At 36.1% G+C, this 24,125-nt stretch overlaps 1 protein-coding gene across 1 annotated transcript in view; it reads right to left on the reverse strand.

Moving 5' to 3' along the window:
* LOC306842941 (leucine zipper protein 2-like) overlaps window positions 1-23,798 on the reverse strand; it is a 105,478-nt gene extending 81,680 nt beyond the window's left edge. The window contains exon 1 of the mRNA XM_079374158.1: window positions 23,648-23,798. Coding sequence (XP_079230284.1) covers window positions 23,648-23,709 — 62 coding nt within the window. The 5' untranslated portion in view covers window positions 23,710-23,798. The remainder of the gene's footprint in view (window positions 1-23,647) is intronic.
* Window positions 23,799-24,125: the final 327 nt, after the last annotated feature.

The following is a 24,125-nucleotide window of genomic DNA, read 5'->3' on the forward strand; positions in this document are numbered from 1 at the left end:
TGCTTTATTTCTACATGTTGAATATTAATAGAAAAAAAAAAACATTTTTTAACTACAACTCAACTCCTACAAACTTTCTCTTTTCATTTTTCTCTATATCTTCTGTTGCTGACACCCTCTACAGTACACGAGTAAGTTCAAGGCATTGCTGAATAACTGAACTTATGAAATGCCAGTATTTGCATTGGATATGAGATCACAGGATTCTTATTCCAAGGCACAGGACTGTCTTTTACCACATTTATATGCAAGGCCTTCTTTGTCCAAACCCCACAAGGCTTGCAAGTAGTTGAATCTAGATTCTACACAGGCCCCTGTGACAATGTCCTTGTTTTCAATGACAGATTAAATGGTGGGGCGCTTGTCTGATTGTCCAAGGTTAAGATAAGATTGCCAAGGCCAAGCAACCAGGCTTCTGGATCAACCACCAATCGTTCACCTGCAACTACTAATCTTTCTGAAATACACAAGGGAGTAAACTTAAAATGATAAAAAGTTACATTAAAAGTAACATTTAAAAATGTATATTAAAAGTTATATTTTTAGGCTTGACTGCCTTAACGGTCAATATCAAAATGATTGCCAATCAAATCAAAGAAGGCAGGGTTTACTGTTCACAGAAGTCATGCATGAATTCATCTGAAAGAGTGCAAGGTATGCAAGTAGTTCAACATAATAACAGACTAATCTTCTAATGACCAAGGGTAAACTTTTTTTTAGCTTTATTTCTTATTTTTTTTATTAAAAAATACGCTGCCATTTACAAGATTCATGTAATTGATAACTGAAAGTGACAAAACAAAAAGCATTTTACATTTTCAAAATATTGCCCATAAAAATAAGTTTGAATGGCTGCATATTTAAGTTAAAAGTATTATTTGCAAACAGAAAAAAATTGTATTCTTTTTATTTTACTTTCCTTCCTTTTCTTTCTTCCCCATTTCCCCAAATGATTTATGCTTTCATTTATGTATGTATTTATTTACTTACTTAACTTTAACTTCTTTTACTTTACTTTACTTTAAATAAAGGCATTTTCATGATAAATGTGGGTTGCATAGGTTTTAAGTTTTATAATATAAATATACAGTGTATAGTTTAATATACCATCTATCAAAAAATATTTTTTTTCCCATGCAAATGTATTTCGGTTAAGTTTCAGTCTTTCCCAGTAATGTTTTATTTTTATGTTTTAAGAGTTATTTGTTTACATTAAGACTACGAACACATTATATTGTGCCCTAATGAAAATTTATTTATTTGGCATTTCTCTCTCTTTTTTTCTTTCGATTTTTCCATTACAAATGATGAGGATAATAAATTCAGTGAAAAGTTCACATGAGTTTGTTAGTATTCTGCCTGTCTCCTTTTTGCCTTAATCACAGCATGCACAACACTCAGTTTCGACATGGATTACTGAACTCAACTACATGAACAGGTGTTGGCCTGCCATTATCTGTTAGCATGCGTGACAAGGTTATTCATTCCAGCATATAATAATGAAATTAGTTTTATAATAAGTGTTATAAAACCTTACAGCGAGTGACAGACTGAGAGATCTCTTATGCAAGTCTGGTAAGGTGATGGTAAGAACCATTTGTTCAGAGTATGTCTTCCTCGCCACAAATAATAGAAAAAAAGAACATACAATCGGCTTGAGAAAGACCATAAACAAAGTGACTCTAGCCACAATATGCATCTTTGATGGCTTTTATATCCATGCTTTATGAATGTCTCATGAATGTCTCAATACTTCATGGGCAAATATACAGTACACATAAAGCCAACCAAAGATTTGCTTTGGTTTTGCTAGCCTATTGCATTTTTATGAGTGTCCATATGAAAGTTTAGTCAGGCTCCATGCAGAATGATATCCTGGAATTTCCCACACTCACGCAGGACAAACAAAATCAGAAATAAAGTGGGTATTGGAGGATTTCAGATATTGCAAGGTTAAATACGGAATAAATATTGATCAGTTGCACATGGACATAGTCTGTAATCTGATGAGATTGTCTCTCTTGGACAAAGTATTGCTTCTTGTTTATCCAGTTTTGCAGGTTGCACGTTTTTTAATTAGAATTTAACAAAGCCCTTAGAGAGTAATGCATTCTGTTATAGCACAGCAGAGGATTCAGGATAGAGCTGGAATTAGTTCACAAAAGAAGAGTATTAATTGTAAGGTTATTATTAGAAAATCCCAATTAAATGTTTGAACATTCCGAAATGTTGTTAAACATTCTTCTGAGAGCCATTTAAAATTATGAGGGTTATTTTTATGATACTGAAAATACAATTTTTAGTCATAAGATTAATATAAATAAATATGGCTGAAAACCCTACATAGCAGACATATGGTGAATAATGTTCTCCAGTATATTTCGACATAAAATTGGCCCAATAACAAGAATAAATGGAGATTTCTGGAATATATGTACCGTATGTACTGTATACACACACACATATATATATATATATATAGCTCTTAAAATCCTTGGTCACCCAGAATGAGTCAATTGTCCAAATCTCTTCATAAATTATAATTGTGTTTCTATGCATAAATACAATTCTGTATCTACAATCACTTCCAAATAAATAAATAAATAATCACATAATTGACACCATTATCTTCTTATCGTCATATGGCTTACAAAAAGCATATTGGTTTCTTTAAAGATTTCCTTTTTAAATTCTGAGCATGCAATTATTTATTTATTTTCCTGAATAACAAAAAAATATATTGGCATGTACGGTCGGCAACACTAGACCATAGAGTGTTAAAGACAAAAACAATACCTGACTATAGATACCTGACTTACATATTTCAAATACAATCTTTTTGGACCACAAACAAAACCAAAAAACAGATGACTTTGTATTAATCACATTCAAATTCAGAGGAGCTTTTCCCAAAGCTCAGAACCATTAGAATCTCAAGACAGCCACAAGAACAGCTGGTCTTCTTCTGTTGTGCATGTAAATTGCATTTCCATTATGGTTAATCAAGATGTTAACAGTTCACTCCCAGCATCCAACATCATCTTATTGAGAAGAAAAGCACAGTAGTATTCTTCATTCAGCTCACATCACTGTGATTTATTGAGCAAACATATAGAGTCATATTTCAGATGGTCTGCTTTTTAGGATGAGCCAGACCACAACAAAACATCTGCCAAGATGTATACTCAAGCTAGATTATGTAGAGTTCACGTTGTAATATTAGTATGCATGTGCCAATAAAATGCTTTTAAATGTCTCACTCAGCATGTAAAGAGGGCTAGTCTGTAAATGAGGGTTAAAAATGAAGGCAACATTTTAAATGGCTTTTCTTGCACAGAATTCATCTGCTTAATTTAAACGTTTTTGCTGCACATTAAGTGGCCATGACTTAAAATGTGCAATCATTGTAACAATTACCTATTTAGATTAAGTTTGAAATAGTCTCTAGTGTTATAACAACTTAAAAGAGTGCAAAGCACTAAACATAGCACTAAACTGTTTACATATTTCATCTCATGTGCAAGGAGAAATGTGTACGTTTGTTGTCTTTAACAAGAAAAATCATATGAACACACATCCTGACTTCGCAAGACAACAACTTAAGAAATGCGACAACAAAATCAACAACAACAGTGTAAATAAAACTGGCAAACAGTCAAAGAGCGCAACCATATTAATAATTCATGCCCCAGTGCGTACTGGCAAGTCCAACTTCAGAGTAACCAGTATGCATGAAGCTAGTAAAATAAACATTTGCACTATGGTTTTGCTTCAGAAAACCAGATTTTAACTAACATAAAACCATTTATCAAAAATGTCCTTACAATCAAACATTGCAATTGATTTTACGATGGACAGGCCAACAAAATCCAAAAATTTCAGTAGCCAATAGATCACCAACAAGCATAAACAATTTAATGGCAATAATAGCTAAATCAACTCAAAAAGTTATAGAATAACATATATGCTATTCTATATATACATAGAAAAGCTTCATTGAGATACGTGTTCACGAAATCTGTAGGCAGTTTGAATAGTAAGTAAACACAACAATATTCTTCTGTATTATTTACTAGATCTAAGAATGCTTTTTACAGTGTAAAAATGTTTTTAGAGCGAGGGAGAAAAACTGATTTTAAACTCATGAGGGATGCCCTGCCTCATGACTGGCACAAATGGTAATTCAATGTGAACATCACAGGAAAGTGTGATTATGGGCATGTGTTCATCCTGCAGGTGTGTATGTGTGTGTGTGAAACATCATTTCACCCATGTGGCATGTGTTGTAAATGAGAAAAAGAGAGACAGAAAGAAACTCTGGAATACAGTATGTGTATCTGTGTGTGTGTGTGTGCTGGTTATGTTCACTGACGCGTTCAGTGAAGCAGTGTGCACTCTGGGACTATGTCCGAAATCTTCAAAATACTGCCTTATCAGACCGCATACAGAGACAGGAAGGCATCAAGACAGGTTTGAATCTAATGCTCACATTACATCCTGTCAGATGGGATGCCTCTATCTGGTCAAGATTTCAGAAGGAAGCACAGATCCATCGCTGCCTACGATATCATAGGCTCTTTGAAATCGGTTTTATTTTCCATCCATTTTTCTGGATTATTCTTCTTTTCTTTTCTTTTCTTTTTTAAATTTTAGTTAATTAAGTGAACAATTTAATAGAATTTAACAAAAGTTCAACAGCAAAACAAAAATACATTTTTAGGGCTCCATTAAATCCAGATTTTTCTCACAAATTCATTTTTTCCCCCACTGTAATATTTCTAGATTCAGCTTTAATAGTTGAATTAGATTTGAATAATTTAAAGGCATATGTAATCAATTGAATTCATAAAACTTTAACTATTAAAACCTGTTTATTTTTCTGGATTTATAATTATTTTAAAAAAGGCAGTAAGCAAATGAAGGCATACAACAGTATGAATACCTTTTAAAATTTTATGAAAATGTAAAAGCTACTTGATTAATTGTACAGCTCTTCTTTTAATTTATTCATTCAAAATGTCCCAAATTCCATGACATACAGTACCATGTTACACTCTAAATTCCATTTTTATTACTGGAATGTTTTTAAATCAGACATATCCACAGATATCCCACAATCCTGTGCATGCCATTTGGCGACTGACTGAAAGAATCAAAAAGTCAATGTCATCAATGATTCTGTTACTACTGAGAAATAAAAACTGTTATTAACTATTCACTTACTGATCTCAAAATCTCATTTGAATTTGTTCTAGATCTTCAGATGTGATGGTACAGTGCCTGGAAGCCAGTGTGAAACCGGTCTTAACACAAGAGCGCCTGACTGACTGGGTAGCTGCCGTCTGTTTGGAGCTCTGGATCCTTGCAGCCCTAGGCCTAGGTTGAAGCGCACACCTGATTCATGGCATCTCTTCTCGCACCTGCAGGCAATCTTCTGACAGCCTAACTAGGCCACAGCAACAGATTGAGCCGTACCCCACAACCTCTTGTCATTTCATAATAGTAAGAGCTGCTCAGCCTGGCAGAGCTCAAAACAAAACTTCACACATTACTGTATCATATGAGACCATACCGATTTTCTTTTCAGGCTACATATTTGTATGCAAGTCATAGACAAACTTTGTATCCATGATACATCTTGCTTTTTCAGTGTATGTGATGTGGTTCCACAGAACTCTTATTAATATTATTGAAACCGTAATATACCCAAAGCTCAAACTGAAGAGCATAGCACTTGCAGCACAAAAGGTCACGGGTTCAACTCCCAAGAAAATGAACTGATATTTCTTGAAAGTAATATAAGCTGGTTTCAGTAATATAATAAGGTTTCAGACATGTCACCTTCATTAAGTATTTAAAAGCAAAGAATGGAGCACAGTAGTGACAGATGCTTTTCAGCGACCTTGAATCAGGAAGTATTTTTGTGAAAGGCATTGTGAAAGGCAAACAATGGAGAAATATAAAACTATTAATTAATTTTTTGATTGATCTTTTGATTAATTTATACAGAAATAATATATTTTATGTTATTGCAAAATGCAACTATATACGAAGTTTGAGAGCAAAGGGACACTGACTACAGTACTATGTCATTTGCAATGCTTCATGGGAGTAGATGGATACTAAAACGTTTTTTTTGCTTGTTGCTATTATCTGACTGGTGGAGATTTCTTTGGAGAATCATGGGTAATGTAGTTTTCCACCAGGAATTCCACTGTTGGTGGAGTGAATATTTGGTGGAAAATGGCTTCAACAAAAGCATATTCCTTCGATTAACAACCTCTTAACTCACAGTAGGTCTGTCTTCAGTGTTTTATAAGTTATTGGTTATTGTTATAAATCATCATTTTAACTGGAATTTTAACTGGAAAATGAATGCTTATAACACAATTTCAATGTTGTTATTTGCCAACTAGCCTAATTGTTAAGGTGAAAGGTGAAGTGACCATGTGGCCAAGTATGGTTACCCATACTCGGAATTTGTGCTCTGCATTTAACCCATCCAAGTGCACACACACTAGTGAACACACACCTGGAGCAGTGGGCAGCCAATACTGCGGCACAGTTGGGGGTTCGGTGCCTTGCTCAAGGGTCTTACCTCAGTCATGGTATTGAGGGTAGAGAGAGCGCTGCTTATTCACTACCCCTACCTACAATCCCTGCCAGACCTGTGACTCGAACCCGCAAACTTTGGGTTACAAGTCTGACTCTCTATCAATTAGGCCACGACTGCCCCAACAGCTCACAATTTTTATTTTTTGGTGTTTATTTTGGTGCCTTTTATTACAACAGGAGCGTAGAGCTGACAGGAAGCAAAGTGGGAGAGAGAGAGAGAGAGAGAGGGGGAGTCAAATTTCACAGGATCAGGAACGGTCCTTGAGCCGGGATTCAAACTCGAGATCCCCCAAAGCTCAATGGCATGATATGTCAGCGTACTGCCCACAAGGATATCGGCACCAACAAAACAGTTCACTAATTTAAAGTTGAAGGTTCATCATTCTCAGCTTTTAAATGCCTAAGGTCGCAAAACTGAAACCCTGCTATTTCAATAAATACTGGAGATGTTACATCTGCATTCAGGAATTTTATTGTCTTCTTTCTCAAGTCCAACACACCTGCCTGCAGCCATTCAAAAAAAGAGGGGTGTTGTTATATTGTTCTGTATTGTTTCAAGCTCTATTAAAATGCTGGATATATTTGTCTCAAACTCTAACAACTCAATACCACATAATACCTTATTGATTTTGTGAAAAAGCCTTATGAATTCTTAATTAAAATTCCCAATTGAATTCTGTGTTAAAATGCGAGCATATACGTGTCTTCTCACTCTCTATCACCAGATGTTGCCGCACTCCTTTGAGAAACTTCAATACATGCATGAGGGTGTGTGTGTGTGTGTGTTTGTATGTGCTGCAGATCATGCGGAAACTGCTCTCGCCCACATTGACATTCACCCCTGTGCGCCCCTGCTGTCATCCTGTCAGCATCGTCACAGGCGCTGGGCCAGCCAGGAGAGCTCACAGACAGACAGACAGACCGGGCAAATGGGAGCTGTGGACTTCAGCAACATAACAACGGCCTTTCACAAAAAGCCCTGCTGACCAGCATCCAGCACCATGTCAACCCTCACCACAGAAACCAACAGTTCCCACCACCCCCAGGGCCCACACTGTCAAACAATGGCACAAAAGCCCATACAAACAGCTCAAAAACTGGCCCCAGAAAATAGTTGGACACTTCAGTCACATTTAACAATGAATCTCTTTGCTTTACATAATAAAATCAAACCAAGAAACATTCATTTAAAAAACAAATAAATAGCATAAACAAACTTGGGCCAAAGAAAAAATATGAGAAATACATAGAAATACAAATCTTTGGTAACATTATATAAATACCTTTATTGTAACTTTATCAATTTAATTAATCCTTGCTGAATAAACAACAATAAAAGTCTTACTGACTGCAAAAATTTCGAACACCAAGTGTCCAAATACTTTTTGGGACCACTGTATACACCACTGTGAAAAACATGTTGGCACAAACATGGCTAGACAGATGCAAAAACACAAACACACGCTGTGGCACTGGCAAATCTAATGATAAAGCCATTGCCAAAGCCAGACACACCTGAGTGCTTTTCCATTACCAAGCCCTGTAGTATTTCACTGTTTAAATTCAACACAAAATACAAAACTGAGTTGGTGGCACATCAGGGCACTGCCAATAACACGCCTTCAAAGAGCCACTCTTCACAGCAAAACTCCTGTTGAGCAGAACCGCAAAAACATCATTTCTCAGAAAAGTTTTGAACCAAATGAGGCATTTGATTTAACATTTCAGTTCATATCTTAACACTTAACACCAGCCGAGCGCTGCTCTCACACTGCGTGTGCGCGTACAATCCCATAAACAACTGCTTAGATTTGCTGCTCTGCTCAATGCAATTTTATTTACAGAGAATAAACAAAGGAAGTCACTCTGCAGCACAGAGCCTGGTGTGGTGGAAATAGACCTTACGGGTCCACCCGAAGAAAGAAAAAACAAACCCAGAGTAATGAAATATTGGCCCAACAGATAATGTACCACTGCGGCATTATTGGCTGGGTATTTTATCAGTTTTTGCTTGAGAGACATCGGTGGCAAAATACTCCCTCGTCACTGACGCACGCACGGGGGGGTGGGGAGGAGGGTGCTTATCAGAGAGAGGTGTCAGGGCAAAACATTGCACCGCAGCGCCTAGATACAGCACTAATGCAAGCAGCTTTCCTGTCAGAGGAGATGGAGGCAGACACAGAATATGCTTGGTGAAGCAGATTAGATAAAAATAACGGGATCCATCCCCGTGTCGTCCGGGGTGTAGCGGGTATCCTGATAAGGGATTCAGATTTATGTAAGGAGGGAGCAAAAGGAGCGAATATGACATTTTGGAAATGAAATAAGCCAGAGAAAAGAGGCAAATTTAAAGGTTGAGACATTGGGGGTTAACGTAAGCCCGCGAACAAAAGATAGCCACGTAAGGGTGCTACACTGGTTGTTACACAATGTATGACATCAAAATCAATTTTCTGTCGCATTTCTTTGCAGCCATCATGAAAAGAGAAAGGTCTCTGTGCCAGGTTCTGCTCAACATCTTCCAACTGGTTCTATGTGATCTAAACACATGCACTGTTACGAGGACTGTCAAAAATGGTATTCAAATGAATTACATGATTAATCGAATAAGCTGCACATATTCAAATTAAATTCAAATTACTGTGGCAGGCGAAATCTTTAAATAGACACAAAGTGGATTTTCAAGCCAAAATACAGTGTTTGCTTCCCCCTGTACTGGAACACTGTATTAAAATACACTGACAGAGTTTCCTGCAATACTTATTCAGCAGCAATTATTAAGCAGAACCACAACAACACCACTGATTCTACAATGCAAACAACATAGTGCGATTCCAAAATGAAGGACTCTTATGACAATAAAAAAGTGCATTCCAATTCCTAAAAGAATGACTCTAATGAGCTGGTTCTTTTTAGTGAACCTAACACATACAGCAAAACAACTGGACTCCTGAACAAATGACCCTATTTGTATGTATTTTTTTTTTTAGATTTTTTTTTATTTTAGGGAATCAAAAACATACAGGGAGAAAAACAGCTGAAGTCAGATTCCTGAATAAATGATTCAAACAAACCAGTTATTTTAGTGAATCAGAAACATACAATGCACGCAGTGAAGTCTGTTTCCTTAACAAATGACTCTAAGGGCCAGTTCTTTTCAGTCAATTAAAAGCCTACAACAAAAACTAATTAGTCTACTGAGCTGTAACAGTAAAGACAGATTCAAACAGTAAAAGTCATATTCCTGAACTAATGTCTCTAATGAGCCAGTTCTTTTTAATGAATCAAACTGAATCTTTACACTATGGACACTTTACACTATGTGCACTATGGACACTTACACACACTGCTGCGTGTACACAATCCCACAAAAGACACAATATATGTATGTTTACATGCTCATGCACTACAGATCATCCTGCACTGTTCCCCAACCAGCTGCTGACTCAAATGTCTCTCTTTGCACATATACAGTATTTGTGAAGCATTCGTATAGTTTGTATTTTTTATCTTCTATTTTTTAGTTTGTATAGGGTAATATTTATGTGAAGCATTCGTATAGTTTGTATTTTTTATCCTTTATTCTTTTAGTTTGTATAGGGTGTTTTTTACTTCATTGTTGCATGTCTGTATTTATGTAGCACCGTGGTCCTGCGAGACACAAAATTTCGTTCCACTGTATGTCCCCACATGTAGCGGAATGACAATAAAGCTCAACTTGAACTTGAACTTGAAACTAAAGTGAATCAAGCTCACATCTAACTGAGGGTTTTTCAAGTAATACTTGAGCTTGTTGCAAGTTTACTATTATTTAATCTAAAGTCAAGGCCAATTATTAGATTACAATTATGTCACTTTTATTTTTTCAAAATATCTCTTAATTTCTAAAGAAAAAGAGAATTACTATGAAGAATCAAAACCAGAACTGTTAAGTTTTGCATGATTCCCACTCTAAGTTCTCTTTAAACTTTTTATTTTTTATTTTATTTTACCTATTTTACCTATTCTCTTCCTAAATCAAGACGCCGGTTTGGCTCTTCCGCTTGTGGGCCCCTCTATCATTCAACACAAATAGAGCCTCCCATTGGCCCTGGGCCATCCTTCTTTCATGATCAGAGCCATAGATTTGTAGCATGTTTTATTCATGAAGTTCTCTTTTGTACATGCCTGACCAAGTCTTTCCTCGCACACTTTAATCTGAGTAATCACTAGCGAGTTACGCATCTCTGCTCTTTCTTTTTGGTTCCATGGGGGACCAATTACAGGCTATTAAGAGAGAGAGACAAGACAAAGGCACGGGGAGGCGGAGACAGATGCAATCGTATAAGAGGCTTTCATGGTGCGATGGCTGCTTGACATAAACACCCGGATATAGTTTGTTGTTGCTTCTACCATCTTTTCCCTCTTAAATTATTCATGCTGCTCCACTAAAAATTGGTAACATAAATAGAGGCATCAGAGCCGAGCCATTACACCACACCCTACGAGACTGTTCCTGAGAGACGGCAAACGAATTTCTGCTGTCTTCTTAGGAAAATAGCTCAGGGTGTGAAGATTCGAAAATCTCTCATTATTTCACTCTCCGCTTGATCTCCGTTTGCTGGAACTAATGCAAGCGGAGAATTAACGTGCATTAGTTCTACTGAAGGCTAGATTAAAAAGCACATTGTTTTTTTTGTTTCTTTATTTTACAGACATCATTTGTTTCAGAGTAATTTACCCCGAGAGCCCATGGAAAACATCGGTGTGCTGCGTGCTCAACGGAAACCTCTAATAAATTGAAGTCCATATATCTTTGACTTCACAGTTTGTCTTCTCAATCAGCTAATGCTTTCGAACATCTTGGCTTGATGGGCTACAAACAAATGCACACAACTTTGCAGAGTTTCCAGCTTAAATAATTCAGAAGATCCTTTCAACATCAGTTCATTCTGAATGTTCACTTTGTCCTTTTCAAGTCAAACCATGTGGCATCCTTGCAAACTGCTCATGTCATTGCCTTGCAGTGTTGTCACCCTCCATACAGGGGAAAAAAGCCCCATCAACTCCCTGGACTCTGATCAACCTTGGTGACAAGATTGATGGCTGAATAAAACTCACAAACAACCAGACACTTTTGGACTCATCCACCCTCGATCCCCAAACGGCAATACATGCACATACATAAACACACACACACACATACTTTCCCCTCCGGCCTTGTCCTGACACACCTCAGACTGCAAAGCTACTGGGAGATTCAAATTTGACTGACAGGCAGCCATTTTTCTCTCGAGAGGGAGTCAAGGTTACTTTCCTTTTCCTCTGCATCATGCACAAAGTTCAAAATAAGAAGACAGGGTCCTACAGGGAAATGTGACTTTATAATCAGGACTTTATAATCAAAGCTTAGGATCAAAAAGAACAAGGCAGGGAATATGGTATGATAAAATGCTCTATATAAAAGTTCCATGTTTTCTGAGAAATGGCAACTTTGGATTCACAGCACACTGATTCTCAAGTTCTGGGAAACAAACAGGCAACAACAGTGGAAAAAAAAAGTTTTGTGTCTCAAGGATTTTTTGTGTCTCAAGGATTCTGTTCAGCATGTTCTGAGGTATTCACCTGTGTTTAGGTGCAATCTCTGCTGTTTCCATTGTCTCATAAAATGTGATTTTCACTCTGTGTATCAGCACTGCTTGATACGTCAACAGATATTGACAAAATCCCTTCAAAGATTGAATTAATTTAAACCACAGGATGGTTTCAAACTGATTTTAAGCTATATCTGTTGAACTGTCACCACAGAAAATTGCCATATTTTGCACACCACACATGTAATAAATCCAATAGCCATTTTGTTTTGTTTTTTGTTTCCAACTATAGAGGCTACTTTAAAATGCAAAATCATTTCTTGACAATTTGTGTGACTGAATTGAGATATGGCTGTGATAAGCACAATTACTTATTATAAAAAATTATGCAACTCAACAGAGCCTGTATAATGTTATTCATTATTATTCAGGATGAAGGCTTACTATGATTTTGCCTAATTATAAATTTGTTTTTTGTAAATTTCAAAAGAGACGTATCTGTGAATGTTTTATAATAGTGGTAGATATTTAAATTTCAGTTTGTCTTAAGTTTTCGCTATATGTTTAAAACATCAGAAAAACAGGAATATAAATATCTATCTATTACACACACACACACACTCACATATACACATATTTACAGTGGTTTGTCTCAATGTTTAACAATCAGTCAGCAACAATAATTCTAGATCATATAGCTCATGTACTAAACCTTAGAATCACAATCTTTTATGCTATAGATACATTTTTGTGGATTGTTCATGTTACAATTTGTTTGAGCAAAACAGAATATTCAATCGAAGATCTTTTGAGATGACAAAAAATGTAGCAATGGTAAATGGCTTTTAGAAAGTCAATATATCATTTTAATGGTTAAATTATTGTTAAATAAATAATGTTATTCTGAAATAGATGACAAAAGCAATTATATCATGCTTTATGCTAAATTATACAGTAACCAGTCCATTAGCAATTAAGGATCTTAAATATTCAGCATATTTCATGAAAAATCCATGAGTTTAATGCTTTAGAGGCAGAATGATTCATTTCTATATTGTGACCTTTATTTCTGCCTCTGGCAATGCATTTCCCTCAAATCCCTAAAAAAAGCAAAGCAAACTTCTGAGAAACAGAACTGGTATAAATGTAGCACTTGAGTGAGATGCATCTAGCCCAGGAAACACTAAATGCATTTTGTCTCAGGGTTATTATACTATAGTTGCTGCCTCTGCCTCTATCTGTCCATGAACTTTCAGTTCATCTAAAAATCAAAATCATCTCAGTACACAAAAATTACTTGAGAAAAAAAAAAGAGAGAAAAAAAATGACAAGGAGGGATGTGAGAAAATATGACCCTGAGAGGACGAGAAAGGAGACAGCAAGAATGAATTGCTGAACCATTTCTTCCATCTTTAATAACTCTCTTATTTTGAAAAAAGCAGCAGCCTGAACCAAGGCCAAGCTTTGCTGTGTGCCTTTTATGAGATCCAATGAATATACGGTTTTTGGAAATTGCCAATCATGCCATTCACCAGAATATCTACATGCTGGCTGGCAAATCTCTGCCTTATATTCCATAGAAACCAGCAGTTCCTTGGTGCTTTTGTTTTTATCTCAATTAGTCAGTGCTACAGCGAGAAACATTTTTGGTGGGCAATCTATATTCCTTTAACCAAGGCATCCCATTTTCAAATAATCCACTCTGCTTTGATTGGAATTGGAGGTGTTTGGTAGTACTAGAAAGTGTTTCCCAACAGGGATTGGAATCAAAGAATTTAACGGTTTCAGTACTGATTCCAGTTCTTTTTAATGAACAAATATTTGGAAAAGAAATGCAACTTCTAAATAATGCATAATATCAATAGAATTTTAAACAATTCTTGTCAAATGGTGTGCATACGGTAAACAGACTTAAGAATTCTGTCATTTTTGAGGCTGCATAAATGTTATCCAATTACTGGCCTCATATATTAAACAACAATACTAAACACAACATTTTAACAGTTTTCCCTCATTTATGTAACTTGAAAAGTCATTTGTTTGGAAGCCACTGTTTTTGAGTCACTACAAAGCATCTCATAAGCGTCCTTTGTTTGGGAATCAGACTACATCACTTGTGCTGTTTTTAACAAAAAATGGTTCATAGGAGTCATATGTTCTGCAATTGTGCAAAACTATTTTTTAGACTACAGAATCAATAACGATTGATTGAGTCGACTGAGTATTCCGTCTAGACCGGCAGATGCATGATCCAAACAAACAACATTTCAGTTCCAAAATGGAACTGCTTCTGAACAACAGGTTCTTGGTTCCCACATTCTTTTCAGGGCAAGTTAGAGGTTTGTGAGCCGTCTTAAACTCTGCGTTTTTGACAGGTCAATTTACTCCTATGGCGACAAGAACCAGACATGCTTCAATGTCTGCGTAACATAAACGCAGAGCACCCAATGCGATACTTCACACCACTCACTTCCTGCAGGCATTCATTTTAAGCAAAAGCACAGTGTGTGAAGCTCTCTGTCCCTCTATTTAAACAGCTCAGTCGCCAACTGCCCTCACCCACTCTATCAGTGGAAGTTCAGCCGATGCAGGGCTCCAAACTTCTAGAGCTGGGTAAGGCATACATCAAATCTCTTTGTCTGACAAATCCCTTGCGGCCCATGCTCTCCCTCCTTTTCCGAAACAGTTCCCACTGCTTATTTATTTATATGTCCCTTACAATCCTATTAGAGTGTTTCTAAGATATGGCTTTCTGATTCCTGCTATAATTCTGCTAAGTCTGGCAAGAGGTTTTGCATATTCATTTATGACTCTTCATAGTGGCACACAAGTCATTATCATATTCAGAAGCTGACTGAAAAGCTCTGCAGGGTTATTATAGTTGACTAAAACTAAACTAAAACCATAAAAAAACTGTTTTATTATATAGAAATAAAATAAACTGAAATTAAATAAAATAACAAAAAATTCTTAATTTTCATTTAGTTTAAGTACTATGAAAAAAAAAAGATTAAATTATTTAAAAATTAACAAAACAAACAAAAAATAAACAAAATTACTGCAATTTTAACCAGAAAATGGGAAATAAAACAAATAAATAAAAATACAACTATTTTAGATTATTAATAAAAGCTATAACAATATATTAATGATAAGATTGCTGCTCTGTCTATAAAATAAAACCACTGAGTGACCTCATTATTTGCATGTCTGTATGTATACTGATCAATGATGGACATCTAAAATGAGAAGGCAAACGCATATTTCCTTTAGCTGATTTTTTCTCTTTATGAAAGCCTTTCTGTTGAAAAGAGGAAAAATAGCCTCCTGCAGGGGAATATCTAAGAAAGAAGCCAGAGTTTTCATGCTGTTAGCGTCTGTCTGAATGTATTTCTGTGTTCGCTGAGCATTTGTTTATGTTCTCTCAGACCAGCACCGCTCCAATGTCAGTACAATCACTGACATACTGTATTCTACTGTACAATTACTTACAAAAATTTGTTATAAATCGCACACGAATTGAACCTGGGACCCTTTCACATTTGAGTTTATCAGAAAGAATGAACCACAACTGTAAAGAAAAAAACATTGAATATACTGTTGAAATTATTTAAAACATTTTGCACATTTATAATCATAACAGTAAATTAAATAGGAAATGAACAAAAGGCTATAATAAATAAAACCCCATATCAAGATCACATATCCTATCAAAAGAGTATACAATTACAAACAAACATACATAAAGCTGCTCTGTTTGTCTGCTACTTTCTCAATTTCAAGTTGGCATGAATACCATAAAACTGAAGCCAGTTAGAACAGGACATGAATTAAAAATCCTACAGTTACATTATGTGTGACTGTCTCCATCACTATATAAAACAGTGTTTCTGTGTCTTTTTTTGTCTTTGTTCCAATGTAAATTAGTTCCGCAAGATGTTTACAAGGAATACATTTACATTACACTCAGGACTATCACCATTGCATCCAATACTGTAAGAGGCCAATGTTTGATAATACTTTACAATAAGGTTCCATTTAACATTAGTTAACTACATTAGCTAACATACTACCAATAAAGAATACTACTAAAGCATTTATTATTCTTAGTTAATATTCATTTCAAAAAGTTTAATAATAAATTATTCAATTCAAAAGTCATTTCTGTTCATATTATTCAATGGCGCTAACATTAACAATGATCGGCTGTATTTTAATTAAATAATGTTAACAAAGATGATTAAATACTGTAACAAAAATATTGCATTAACTATTGTCAACTAACGGGACCTTATTGTAAAGTGTGACCATATGTTTGTATGTTTATATTCAAATCACAAAGTGTCATGTGTTTCAGGACATTTTAAATTACTTCAAAAATGTATCTTTAATATATTTTACTAACTGTTCACCAGCCTTCATTTCATCATGAAGGTCGCAGGCATGGAGATGTAGCTTTAAGGAGCTTACAATCACATTGTTTTCAAAAGTCATTTTAAGATCATTTTGAAAAATAGTGATTTCCAGTAGGTGGTTCGTTAGCATGTTTGGCATATTTGATTTGTGACCCAGCTTATGTACTGCCAAATATTTTCTCATCCAAATTCGAGAAGGCACTGCCTTGGAGAAAACACCCCTGACACCGACGGCCCAAACAGAGGATGGAAGCAGTGATGTTGACAGTTCTCGTAAACGGTCCGGGTGGTAATCGTCCTTGTAGATCACCAGGTGACTTAATTAGTTTTATATTTGTTGTGGCAAAGCAAGGTTCTGTTTATTATTAATTTACTTTGTGACTATTTGACAGCCTGCTTGGTTGCCATGGTGTTCTGATTACAGTATGCCTTGCGAATTTCAATTTTCACTCTCTGTCAAGGCAAGAGCACAGGACAACAGCCTCTCCCCACTAACCTCCAATCTACCCCTATCTGCATGCACATCCTCACACTTATGACATTGTCTGTGCATTCAGAACATCTCTTGAGAGTCTTCCTTTCTGATTGGCTTATCTCATCAAAGCCACAGTCCCACAAATATCACACTTGCATGAAAAATACAGCTGACCGCAGAAAACAGTAAGGGCTAAAACGCTCCATTCTTTATTAATGCATAGTATGTAGGTCAAGATAAAATTATAAATCACTTTTAAGTGCTCTGCACATTAAAGGAATATTCTAAATTTCAATATTCTAAATAATCAAGTCAAGTTCAACCAACAACATTTAGTGTGATGTTGATACCAAATGATTTTTTACAATAAAAATATTTTCACTCATTTCCTTTCTTTAAAAACAGATAGATAGACAGACAGACAGACAGTCAATTCTGACTTTCTCACAATTACTAATTTACAGCTCACAATTGTGATTTATAAAGTCAGAATTGTGAAATATAAACTAATGATTATATTAAAAAAAAAATAGAATTGTGAGCCGTTTTTCCTCAGAACTGGAGATTTTTTTGCAAGAGTTTATATCTTGCAATTCTGAATTTATAACTTGCAATTCCAAATTTATATCTTGTACTTCTGAAAAAAAAAAAAAAAAGTTGCAATTACATTTTTTTTTTTTTTTTATCCTGTGGCGGAAACGAGCTTCCACAAGATAGAGAGGTTATAGTGAGGCATTTATAGAAGTGACTTTTGCTCATTTTTGGAAGATTTTAAACACATGTATTCTAATTTTTACATCTGCTTTAATGTTTTAGTTCCTACAGCTTTACATTGCCATGGCAGCAACTCTGTATAACTTTACACAGAAGGTTATTTAGTCATCTTTTGTTTTCCACGCTAAATTTATATTAACACGTTTAAGTCTTTTGGCTATACTGTTGGAATACTTAGTATTTTAAAGGCCTTAACACTTAGGCCTTATTCACTTCACCTGTAAGCTGATATTTAAAATAAAAAAAGAAGAGAAGTTGAAATTCATTTTTATACTAAGTACTGTAACATTATGCCAAAATGCTGTCGATCGAGCTTAACTTGTACTGAAGTCATAATATCCCTTTAATATACATGAATCATGCTCCTTCAGCCAGGTAAAATATGAATTAAATGAATCTCAAATCATAAATAAAGCTAAAACGTAAATCACAATTTCTAATAGAACTCTACCAGCGAAAATAACAGATGCGACCCAAGGAGAGAAAGAGGTCTGTAATGTGGCTGCCATGCATCATGCAGGTGAGCACAGAATATTGTTGGACCTTTTCCATTTACTACTCACGATGCCAAGCACTCTGGGTGCGGTTACGCATGGGCACCTCTGGATATGCCAACAAATCTGTTCTATTCTCCAGCCTGGCACGTGCTCCTCTCCACTCTCAACGCAAGCTTGAGATATAGCCACAGCAGTTCCTTATTCTTTAGAATCTATCAGTGACACATACAGCAAGAGGCTGTCAGATTAAAGGCACTGCATCAGGCTTGATATTTTGAGAACATTTTCAGAGGTTTAACCCCCAGGATGCTGCTGAAAAACACAAGACGGGAAAGAAACAAAGGAGCAAAAGAAACATTTCTCAAACCACAGCCTTTTGAAAAACTTTCAAATCACACACAACTAGGTTAACCTGAACTGGAAACTATATTATCTTAGTTTGCCAAAGGAACGACTAAACAAAACACGCAAAAGAAAGGAAAGGAAAGGAAAAGAAAGGAAAAGAAAAGTGCACAACCCTCACTCATCAGTGTGTGCCCAGCAAATTCTGCTAGTACGCTCGCTGACTAGAGCGACTTCTATCAATGGCACAATCATGGTTGCCATGGTAACCATAAAGCATCATTCAAGGTCATTATTCACACAAAGCAAGAACGGAATATTTTATCGCATCCGAGTAGCCAGAGCGCAAGGATATCAGCGCGAATGTTCGAGCCATTAAAACACGAGATTTATGGGTAATGATCGGGCCCATAGAGCACGGCTATGAGACATATGACCCCCTCCCACCAGCCACTGTGTCATCGATCCACACTGCAATGAGTTTGTCTTCCCAGTCATTTTCCGACATGACACCGCTGCCTCCGAGGATTTGCCTGATAAAAACAAAAGACGCAGGCTACTGCAGGGGGGAAAAACGCACATGAGCAATTACATGACCGATCCGCCATTCTTGATCTAGGTTTAAAATGGGAGTTCCCCACCTTTCGTCTTACATTTAAACCTTTGCAAATGCTCTTTTTTGACATTTCACTCACTTCACTGGAGGCAAAGTTTTGGCAGAAGAGGCTTCCACGGTTCCCTACATCAAAGTTTGAGTCATCAGAGAGAGAGACTGCGATCCTGAGGGAGATGCTGCAGGCATGCGAGCGGAACTGAAAAGCACTGACAGTTGTAACAGTGAACTAAGCCACTTTAGCCGGGGAACCAAAACCCAGAGCCACAATATAGAGGATGTGATAAAGAGACGTTTAACAACTTAGTTTAACACTTAACAAGTTCAGCAGATGTGAAAACTTTTTTACGGAAACACATTCTGAAAATGATCACTCAAACAAAGTGTTCTTTTGAATATGTAAAAGGGATTGTTCATTACAAAATTACAATTCTGTCATCAAATATACTCAAGTGGGGAACACAATAAACGGAATTCATTCTTTAAGGCCTTTTTCCTATGAAAATTAAAGTTAGTGGGGTTTTGGAACCTGAAACTTTAGGTGAACTAATCAAAAATGTTTCTTATGCTCACCAAGGCTGCATTTATTTGAAAATACAGTTAAAGCAGTAATATTGTGAAATATTATTAGAGTTTAAATTCCCTCTTATATGCATTAATATATGATAATTATTTGTAATAAATTGTAATGTATTCCTGTGATGGCAAATATTAATTTTCAGCAGCCATTAGTCCAGTCTTCAGAATCACATGATTCTTCAAAAATAAGTCTAATATGCTGACTTTGTGCACAAGAAACCTTTCTTATCAAATGTAGACAGTTGTTTTACTTAACATTTTTATTAGTAGTAGTATTTATATTAGAAACCTTGATGGATTTTTCTCATTTATTTTATGTTTGTTATCATTAACATTTTAATTTTCTTTTAACATTTCTTTATAAAGAAATTAATAGAGATTATTGTATTATTACTATATTATTACTATTTTATTTAATATTGATATATATATATATATATATATAGAGAGAGAGAGAGAGAGAGAGAGAGAGAGAGAGAGATAATCAACATTAAATAAAACTTGCAAAATTAAATATAGCTTTAATTTTAAACATTTTTATAAAGAAATTAATTAATAAAGCCATATAAGAATATATAAAATCTTGCTTAAGAAAATAAAAAAATTAAAAAACTCAGATTTGACAAAATACTCCTAAGGCATGGAAATTCCATGAGAAGTGTATGTCCTTGTATGAAAGCATAAAATATTCTGAAACACACAATGATGCATTACCAAAGCAATGATGTCTAAAGCGTAACACACACACATTAAAATGCTTATGTAAACTTGCAGGGGTGAAAATTTATACAGGAATGGTCATTTTCTTTTACGGTCCAAGATTTGCTGTTTTATGTGTGTGTGGCAAGGTCATGGTTGCCCTTTCAAATGAAGTTCCCGATTCATTCATCGGCCATAGCCTGACCTATTCATCAACAAGTGCACAGGCATGCCATGAACATGTGGCTGTGGAAGAATTCAGTTCCTCCAAATAAGCCACATCTCACCTCATCCAGCCATTTTTGAGCTACTTACGGGCTCTGACGAAATCGTTCAGTACAGTTCTGTTTGGAGTAGGTTTCCCCAAACATTAAATGCTTATGCAGCATAATGTTATCATCTCTCTGTATAAAATGCTGAATAGTACAGCTTGCTGATTTATACATGTGTAGCTCAATACACTTGTCTGTTGAGCTTTGCAGACCAGCAAGCAGAATTGATGAAATGTTGGTGCAGATTGTATGAAAGCGGTGTTGCTCTTGCCATGAGAGCGGTTTACTGCTGAGCTGGAATTCTAGATATCTAAATGAGAGCCACGCAAACATTTTTATGACCATGTTTTTAACCGACGAATCTGAAGGAAGTCATTTAAAAATGGAAGGAAACATCAAAAAGTAGTGCTGCACTCTTAAAATTTAAAAACTAAATTTCTATACTCATAAGAAGTGGGAAAGTATGATTTTTTATATTATGAGCTCCATGCAGCTGTCCCTGATGAACTGTACCATACTATGTTTTATGCACTAAAAAACTCTTCCAATTATTGACACACTGTGATTTTATAGACCATTTCTATCATAGTGCATGATCTTTAGAAAGCTAAAGCTGGCAAGAGTGGCGGCCTCATCTTCATCTTATACCACTTATTATAAATATTGTGCAAATATTGTGCTTTGCAACGGAACAAAATATGTTGTTCAAATTATATAAAAAAAGTAGTAATCACAACAAAGAATAGTAGAAGAGCATCACCAAAGACAACAAAAAGTATGACTGTTGTGACGACAGTAACACAGAGCTGTTATGATGCTCAGTCTGGAGGAAGTCAAGAGAAATTAGGGCAAGTGCTGTTTTTTACACCACTTGAGTCAATGTTGGTTGTGGATTTTATGCTCCACTGCACTGTATCTCAATGGTTCAGAGTATGACCTTTGGTGACTGTAGTAATAACTTTTCAAAAATGTAACATTTTAAAACAGATTTTTTTTTCCTCGTCAATAAGAACTAAAAGCAAATGATCTATAGAATCACTCAAAATAGCAGCATAGGGTCATGGGTTTGATTCCCAGGAAAAGCATGAACTAATAAAATGTATACATTAAAATCAATTCAAGTCGCTTTGGATAAAAGCATATGTGTCCAAGTCTAGAGATGTAAAAGGAACATGTATTAAAAGGATTTTTTTGTAGGATTTCTCTGTACAGTAAAACATTACAGGCATCATCACCCAGTGGCAGTTTCAGTGCAGTAGCATCGAGGTTTGTATTGACAAATTTATTGTATAATTTGAAACAGTAGTTCAAATGTGTGTCTGACACTGGTCTTATGAGAATCTGGAGATGTGACACAGAGACTGGCCTTGATAAATGTCTTGCATTAAGAAAAAGCAAGTGAGATTATATTCTCTTCATGTTATAAAATGACCACATTAACATACTTTGCCAAATAGCATGCCTTTGATTTGAGAATAGGCTATAATGGTCAAATCTTATTAATAAACATTGATATATGCTATAGGTTACTTTTAAAACTAATACACAAAAAAATTGCCACCAGTTTTAACTGAGAAAAAACTGTAAATATTAACTGTTAATTGTAAGATGCTTTTCAACTATAAGTGACATATCATAATAAAAAGCCAAAAATTACTCATATTTTTTCAATGTTTTTATAAGTACTTTATAAAAAATATTTAAATGTTTATACTATTTCTTTTTTATTTATAAGCCATAAAAATACTTGGATTTTTGCTGTAAAATGCTGCAAAGTGTTTTTATTAGTAAAAAAGTGTTAATGTTTTAAGTACTAAGCAGATGTTAGTTCTTGAAGTATCTCGGTATACAGTATTATCATTATATCAGTAAACAAAATATACGGTTATGAACTGTAAAATATATAGGCTCAAAAAGGCCATACCACACTGCATTTATTTATTTTAATTGAAATTGATTTTTTTTTCACTGATGGATTTGCAATAACTGTTCCATGCTAGTGGCACACAAATGTGTGTGTGTTTGCGCGCATGTTAACAATAACTGGATCAGTGTTTGTATTACAAGCATGTGTGCTCTAGGGCCACTCCCTGGACAAGCCTAAAGGGCAGAAGTATTTGCAGAACAAACTCGCTCTTAACAAGCTTTTTAATTTACCCAAAAAGAGCCTAAAGAATACTCCATAGATGATAAAGTAAATGCTGAAATCTTGGCTGAGTGCTCACTGACCTTTCCCGTGCTCTGGGTTCAGAGAAGAAGAGGCACGGCTTTATCAGTAGTTAAATTAATGATCAATCCTTGAAAACTCCCTGACTCTGCAAGACTCCTCCTGGCTTAGCCGTTCTTCTCTCTTTATTCCTCATCTCAGATTCCTCCCGTCGCTGCATAATACACACACACACACACACACACACACACACACAAATCACGTTCTGCAATTGCACGGGCATCCCAAAGCTCTGATTGCCAAAAAAACTGCTCCTTCCCATATAAGCCACAAACCCCTGCCACATTTCACTCACTCTGCGTGCCAGAAAGCGGACATCTCTGTTTTGTCTGCAGGCTAGCCAAGCCCAGAGCAGAAGCAGGAAAAAGTTGAGCTGTTAAGCATCTTTCACCTCGCTCTCTGTGCCGTCTCAATCACTCTCTCCTTCCCTCTTCAGAGATTTTTAAGTACAGACAGAGGCTTTAACAGTAGCCCACATCATAGATGAATATAATCAGCTATTGTGTCCCCGACAGACAGACTGATGGGGTTGATGGATAAAGCCGGAGATGTAAATCTGCTCTTACCTGCTGTTGAAGCTTAAAGCTGGGAAGAGGAACAGGAGATAAACGGCTCCGATGAATTTCATTGCTTTGTCTTGCTCTCATGCACTCGGCGTCTCTTTTTCTCTCGATCGCTCGCCTTTCCCTTCTCCCGTTCTCTCTCCCTCTCCTCGCTGGCTCACTCACCCGTTCTCTCTCTCTTTCTCTCTCTCTCTCTCTCTCTTTTAGTGGTGCACACACGCCACGGCAGACAGATGCAACGCTGTGAGCGGTCTGTGTATGTGAAAGTGCGGGGCTCCTCAGCTTCAAATAGCAGGGACGGGAAGACGGACGGATTTATTAATGGCCAGGAACCAGGGTGCAGGGGAGGGGGGATCCAGGATCCAGGGAGGAAGACTGGAGAATGATTTGAGGTGGTGAGGTGATGTCAGCATCAATACAGCCAGTGGCTCCCTGTCTTTCTCTCCTGCGTTCCACGGCGAGATGAATACCTGCTGGTGTG

Source organism: Barbus barbus, assembly GCF_936440315.1.
Source record: "Barbus barbus genome assembly, chromosome: 23".
Classification (NCBI taxonomy): domain Eukaryota; kingdom Metazoa; phylum Chordata; class Actinopteri; order Cypriniformes; family Cyprinidae; genus Barbus; species Barbus barbus.